Source organism: Piliocolobus tephrosceles, chromosome 8 (assembly GCF_002776525.5).
Source record: "Piliocolobus tephrosceles isolate RC106 chromosome 8, ASM277652v3, whole genome shotgun sequence".
Lineage (NCBI taxonomy): Eukaryota > Metazoa > Chordata > Mammalia > Primates > Cercopithecidae > Piliocolobus > Piliocolobus tephrosceles.
In genome coordinates this window covers 2,656,087-2,662,730 of record NC_045441.1, presented here as the reverse complement: position 1 = coordinate 2,662,730, position 6,644 = coordinate 2,656,087, and the positions used below count along the sequence as shown (strand labels likewise).

Below are 6,644 nucleotides of genomic sequence, written 5' to 3'. Positions count from 1 at the left end.
CGGAGCTTGCAGTGAGCTGAGATCCGGCCACAGCACTCCAGCCTGGGCGACAGAGCGAGACTCCATCTCAAAAAAAAAAAAAAAGAAAAAGAAAAGAAACAATCCCTCGTTGGGGAGCACCTGCAGGTGTGAGGAACGGGGATGCTGGAGCCACACAGGCTGGGGCTTAGGGGAGCCCAGCAGGAAACAGCCTCGCGCCAGGAGATGAAGTACCATCAGCCACAAGCCACCAGCATGGCCCTGGGCTGCAGTACCTGCCAGTCTGAACGGATTTGCTCCTGGGGCAACCCCAGGCCCTTGCTGTTCAGGAGGGGGTGGCAGGGAGGAGCCTCGGCAGCCCAGCCTCCAGGGAGGCTGGTCCCTACTTTATCCACGCAATACTCCGTCCTATTCTATCAGGAGGACCCCAGGACGGGCCCTAACTCCCAGGCCAAGAGCCGGTTTAGGCGCCCTCCCCGCTCACCTGCAGGGGGCAGGCCTGAGCGCCTAGCCCCAGTCCAGAGGGCTGGACTCAGACCCTCCTCTGCGGGGCAGGGGACAGGCATGTGGAGAGTACTGAATCGTGGGGGTGTACAGATTTGGGCTTTAGGTGCACAGTGTGAGCCAACCTTTCTAGACAGCATCCCTGATCCCCAAAGACCAGCGAGGCCAGGGACGCAGGAGCAGCGATGGGAAGCAGGCCCGCCGGAACCTGCCACTCCCACCTCCCCACGCCACAGAGGCCTCACCACCCTGTGTTTGTTTCATGTAATTTCTCATCCTGTTCCCCGTCTGCCGTGTGAGGAACCGAGTGCCATGGATAGAGCAGACACTTGGGCAGAACTGAAGCAGCGTCTTCGCCTGCCTGGCGCTCCCCGCCTGGGAAATGGAGCTTCAGCTCTGTCTCCCGGAGGATTCTTAATGCTTCCTACGCTGCCGTGTGCTGGGGAAGATTAACTAAAATCAGTCACAGCATTCCATTGGGAGGTGACTCTTCTGAAGACGAGCAACAGCCGGCCGCCAAGAGGCGGGCGAGGCCCCATCGAACACCTCTGTTGCATCTAATTGGGGAGCCATTCGTACCCCACAAGTAGAAGCATACGTTAATTTTTTAGCTCAAGTCCAACTTTCATTAGCCATCTCCATGAATAAATGCTGATTCCCGTCTGCTTCCTCTCTAGTCCCTGCAGTTTAAGCTGCGGAGGCATCACTTAAATCCGACCATTTACTTGGGCCAGGCATGGTGGCTCACACCTGAAATCCCAGCACGCTGGGAGGCCAAAGCAGAAGGCTCACTTGAGCCCAGGAGTTCAGGACCAGACTGGGCAACATAGCAAGACCCTGTCTCTAAAAAAAAAAAAAAATTAGCCGGGCATGGTAAGAGAAGCAGACTAAGGTACCCAGCGGCTGCAGCCCATGTATCCCCAGGGTCCCAGCACGGAGTGGGTCTTCGGGAAGTGTCTGCTGAGGGACTGAGCAAGAACCCTACGGAGCACAGCAAGCAAACGCTCAGAACAGGAGGTCAGCAGCACTGCTGTGCCCAACACGGGTTTCCACCGTAACCCGAAGTTGAAACATTTTATTCTTCCGTACCAAATAGGAGTTGAGAAGCCGGCTGGATGCCTTAAGGTGTAGAATGTCACGCACTCCTTTCTTGTGTGGAAAGCCCACGGTATAAAGTGTGTATAACATTTGCCTTTGTTTTAGACAGGGTCTAGCTCGGTTGCCCAGGCTGGAATGCAGTGCAGTGATCACACCTCACTGCAGCCTCCAAGTCCTGGGCTGAAGCATTCCTCCCACCTCAGTCTCCTGAGTAGCTGGGACTAGAGGCGAGCGCCACCATGCCTGGCTAATTTTTGTTCTTTCTCTAGAAACAGGATTTTGCCATGTTGCCCAGGCTGGTCTCAAACTCCTGGGCTCAAGTGATCCTCCCACCCTGGCCTCCCAAAGTGCTGGGATTACAGGCATGGGCCACCCTGTACCCAACCTGTTTGCATTTTTATTTTTTAACTTTAAGGTATTAAGAGTTAATGTTTGCATTTTCTAAGAGGTGAACAGAGGAGAAAGCCAAAGGAAAAACACTGAAATGGTAGCATTCCTGGGTGATGAGTTTATGGCGTTTTGTTTCCTGGTTGTCTACAACAAATATATAATTTTTAAGTTAGCAACAGCATTAGATGACTTCGGGGAAGCCTTCTGGCTCTGGGTGCGGGAAGCACGGAAGGGCTTGCTCCCAGGCAGGGCAGCACTTGAGCACTCCGTGGTGAAGTCAGCCCCTTACACCTCCTCCAGGCACAGCTGCGGGGAGCATGTCCTGAGAACATGCAGGAAGAGGCCCAGGCCACGTGTCCCGTGTGGTCAGCCTGGGGGCCAGAGTCAAAACCAGAGCTCCTCCTTCAGGGAAGAGATCATAGAAGCCTGTGGTTTCATCCTGTGTTCTCAGAGAAGGGGCACCAGGCTGCAAAGACATTTCTTTGGGTAGACAGGCCCAGAGTACAGAGCCCGGGTTCCCGGAACCAGTGTCCCAGGGCCCCGGCGGTCATAACTACCGCTACGTGGGCTCTGATGCTCAGCCGTGGAAAAGCAAGTAACCGAGAATGAAGGAAGTGGGGTTGGTCCCCACCCTGCCACCCTCAGGTCTCAAAACCGTGGACAAGTGGCTGACTCCACTGGGCCTAGGCTGTCACTGGTACACATACGGCACGGGCAAGAACTATGTTCCTCCCACCAGCGGTTCCACACCACCTCCGGGCCCCTCCCCAGAGCCGCTCAACCAAACTCAGTGTCTTCACAGTTCAAGCTGATTCTGAAGCTCAGCCAGGTCAGGCCCAGCTAATGCATTCTGGGTGACATCCTCCTGGGTCTCCCATCCACCCTGGTGGCTCCCTGGGCTGTGTGTAGATGCCCAGCTCCTCCTCCCTGCCATCGTGTGGGCATGGTGCCATGCCCTAACGGCCGCCCTCCCTCCCCCATCCACCTCTGCCCGCAGGGAGCTGCAGGAGGAGAGCGGTCTGACGGTGGACGCCCTGCACAAGGTGGGCCAGATCGTGTTTGAGTTCGTGGGCGAGCCTGAGCTCATGGACATGCATGTCTTCTGCACAGACAGCGTCCAGGGGACCCCCATGGAGAGCGACGGTGAGTCTCACGGGGCCTGCTCCCCCTCCCCACTATGTGGGTCCCATCTCCTGTCTGGGAGAAAGGCCATCAGCCCAAACCATCTCTGAGTGCCAGGCAGCGGGCAGCCTGCGTCCCCCTCCACCCCACAGAGCCAGCTTGGGGCCCATGAGCTGTGGTCTCTGCACTGAGGCTCCAGCAGTGTACCCGCCCCTGCTCTGCGCCCATTTTCATACCCTAAAATGAGAAACATGGTCATGAGGATTAAATATAAACGATCGTCAGGTTCCTCACGATCCCTCGGTGAACTCCTCAGAGTCAGTGTAAGTTTGGGCTGGCCAGACGCCAGGACTCACACCTGGAATCCCAGCACTGGGGGGCCGAGGCAGAAGGATCGCTTAAGCCCAGGAGTTCAAGACCAGTCTGGGCAATATAATGAGACCCCATCTCTACAAAAAAACATGTTGTTGTTGTTAAGCCGGAGTCTCGCTCTGCCGCCCAGGCTGGAGTGCAGTGGCGCCATCTCGGCTCACTGCAAACTCTGCCTCCCGGGTTCACGCCATTCTCCTGCCTCAGTCTCCCAAGTAGCTGGGACTACAGGCGCCCGCCACCACACCTGGCTAATTTTTTGTATTTTTAGTAGAGACAGGGTTTCACCGTGTTGGCCAGGCTGGTCTCGATCTCCTGACCTCGTGATCTGCCCACCTCGGCCTCCCACAGTGCTGGGATTCCAGGCGTGAGCCGCCACGCCCAGCCGGAAAACCATGTTTTTAAGCATGAAGTCTGGGTTGCACATCAGTGGCCCTCCTCCCCTCTCGGTACAGAAATGCGCCCTTGCTGGTTCCAGCTGGACCAGATCCCCTTCAAGGACATGTGGCCTGACGACAGCTACTGGTTTCCACTCCTGCTTCAGAAGAAGAAATTCCACGGGTACTTCAAGTTCCAGGGTCAGGACACCATCCTGGACTACACGCTCCGCGAGGTGGACACGGTGTAGCGGGAGCCCAGGGCAGCCCCTGGGCAGGAGACGTGGCTGTTGAACAGCCACAAACCGTCCTCACCTGGGGGCACCGTGTGGCTCGGAGCTGGGTTTCTTCTGGAATTGACTGGATGGAAAGGAAAATAAAGGTCTCTAGCGGTTTTTTTTTTTTCTTTTGGAGACAGAGTCTCGGTCTGTTGCCCAGGCTGGAGTACAGTGGCACAATCTCGGCTCACTTCAATCTCCGCCTCCCAGGTTCAAGCGATCCTCCCATCTCAGCCTCCCGAAGAGGTGAAATTACAGGTGCACACTGCCACACCCAACTAATATTTGTACGTTTAGTAGAGATGGGGTTTCCCCATGTGGGCCAGGATGGTCTTGAACTCCTGACCTCAGGTGATCCACCCGCCTCAGCCTCCCAAAGTGCTGGGATTACAGGCGTGAGCCACCGCGCCTGGCCGGGCTCTAACCTTTTAAACGCCCTCCTCTGGACACCAGCACAGCCTGCCAGGTCCCGTCCACGGGAAGCTGCCGGATGTGCTGGGCTTCGGCCCACGCTGCCGCACAGAGGTAGGAGAGGATGGAGACTGCTCCCGAGGCGCAGCTGGCCCAGGGCAGGGGCACACATGCTCGGGGCACACAGCTGCAAGCTGGGGATGTGTCCTCTCAAAACCCCCTGCACAGTGTGGGAAGCTGAGGCTCGGCCAAGGGCTCTGGGCTAAAACCCAGATTGAACGCCTCATAGGCTAGTCCCCTCCCCTGCCCAACTTTCATACACGTTTAATAACAGTTGTTCACACGTTTATTGATAAACCGTCCAAAATGTAGGTCACGTGTAAACAATTCCAGTTTATTGGGTATATTGGGTATTGATCCCTGCAGCCTCCTAAAGTGCTTTGGACATGAACAGACCCGCAAAGCAAGAGCAAAGGCCTCAGATGCACAGAGCCGCCCTGACATCCCTCAGCTCGGAGTCCCTGTGCCCCACGTCAGAGCCCTAAACCTGTCTCCCCTGCCTGCATTGTCTCCGGCAGACAAAGGGCAGCTCTCTGCACAGTGCCCCTGAGTACGCAGGACACGAACCAGGAGGACCCAATGAAAATGTCCCCTTTCACCATGATTGGCTGTCCCCCTCCCGCGGCCCCACCAGCCGTCGTCGCAGGGCACGTGCATCTGGCATCTCCAGCAGCATCACACACAGCTGTCCCTGCCAGCTGGGTGAGGCCGCAATGACCGGCACAGGCTTGGGCCTGGGCCATGGGCAGCAGGAGGGCTGGAGAGGCGTGTGGGGAACCCCCCTCTCCCTCCAGCACTGGGCCTCCACCTGCAGCAGTAAGCAAAGCCTCTCAGCGCCTGGGCCTGGGGACTTGCCCCGGCAGCACAGGGCGGGGGCCAAGAAGGAAGAAGAAAGGTGGCCCCTGCTGCCCCTGCCTGGCAGGCCTCTTTCTGCTGCCCTTTAGGAGGCACTGGGAGGGAGGTGTTCCAAAGCCAGTGCCCACTCCTCCACAGAGCCGACACCAGGGCACACCGGAAGTGGCCACAGTCACACATGGGAGACAGGCTGCCCTCCTCATCGCAGCCCCCCATGCCCCCCCCTCACCCCGCCCTCCTGCCCCCCCCACCCCTGCCCTCTTGCTCTCCTCCCCCCTGCCCTTCTGTCCCCCCGACCTCTGCTCTCCTTCTCACCCCTCTTCTGCTCCCCCTCCTCCCTGCCCTCCTGCTCCCCCAACCCCTGCCCTCCTGCTCTCTCCTCACCCATGCCCTCCTGCTTTCCAGCTCCATTCTCAGCCTCTGGATACAAGGACCCTGAGACCCTGCTCCTGAAGTTTCCAGCACAGGGAGATGCCACCAGGCATGTGGCCTGTCATACACTCACTGACCCCGGAGTCCCTGCCAGGAAAGCTCTTTCAGAAAAGCTCATTCTGAAGTCTTGCTCTCTCCTTGGAGGGCTGTGTCAGGAGCGCGTGCCTTGCCTCCTCTGGAGACACAGAGGCCGCAGCACCTGACGCCCGCCACGGCTCCCCACAGCCTCTATGGTCCTGCAGCTGGACAGGCCCCAGGCAGGTGCAGGAAGGACGGAGAGTCCTTGCAGCCTTCTGCCCACACAGGGTCACACTTCATGGCTCAGGTGTCACGGTGCCACTCATGCCAACTGAGAACCTCTCTGCAGAGGGGGGTCAGAAGGCAGCACAGCCCAAGACTCGGGTGGGCTAGGGACTCACGGGACAGCCCACCCCCTGGGCTCCAAAGGGAGCATTCCCTCTGCTCACCTGGCCAGGAGGAAGCAGCCTGCCCCACAGCAGGAAGGCACCAGCAGAACCCACAGGCCGGGCTGGGCCCAAGCCCCACAGCCCCCAAGTCAGCACAGCCGCTCCCTCTGGCTGGCTCACAGTGGACGACGGATCACCCGCCTGGGAGGCACACACACAGTCCCCTTTCCATCCCGGGGCCATGAGCTGCCCGTGGGTACAGGCGGAAGGGAAGCATCCTCCCTGAGAGAAGAGAACACCCCGGAGGCCAGCGAGCATCTGCAGAATGGAGAGACCTCGGAAACCCTGGAGCCCGGAGGGCC

The 6,644-nt window shown here is 58.4% G+C and overlaps 1 protein-coding gene across 2 annotated transcripts in view; it reads left to right on the top strand.

The window, feature by feature from the left end:
• The window catches only part of NUDT1 (nudix hydrolase 1), a 12,140-nt gene extending 7,888 nt beyond the window's left edge, over positions 1 to 4,252 (top strand). The window contains exons 3-4 of one of the 2 annotated variants that reach the window (XM_026447212.2): positions 2,969 to 3,114; positions 3,918 to 4,252. In XM_026447212.2, coding sequence (XP_026302997.1) covers positions 2,969 to 3,114; positions 3,918 to 4,090 — 319 coding nt within the window. In that variant the 3' untranslated portion in view covers positions 4,091 to 4,252. The remainder of the gene's footprint in view (positions 1 to 2,968; positions 3,115 to 3,917) is intronic. The other variant, XM_026447211.1, reaches the window with a different exon arrangement.
• The last annotated feature ends 2,392 nt before the right edge of the window (positions 4,253 to 6,644 follow it).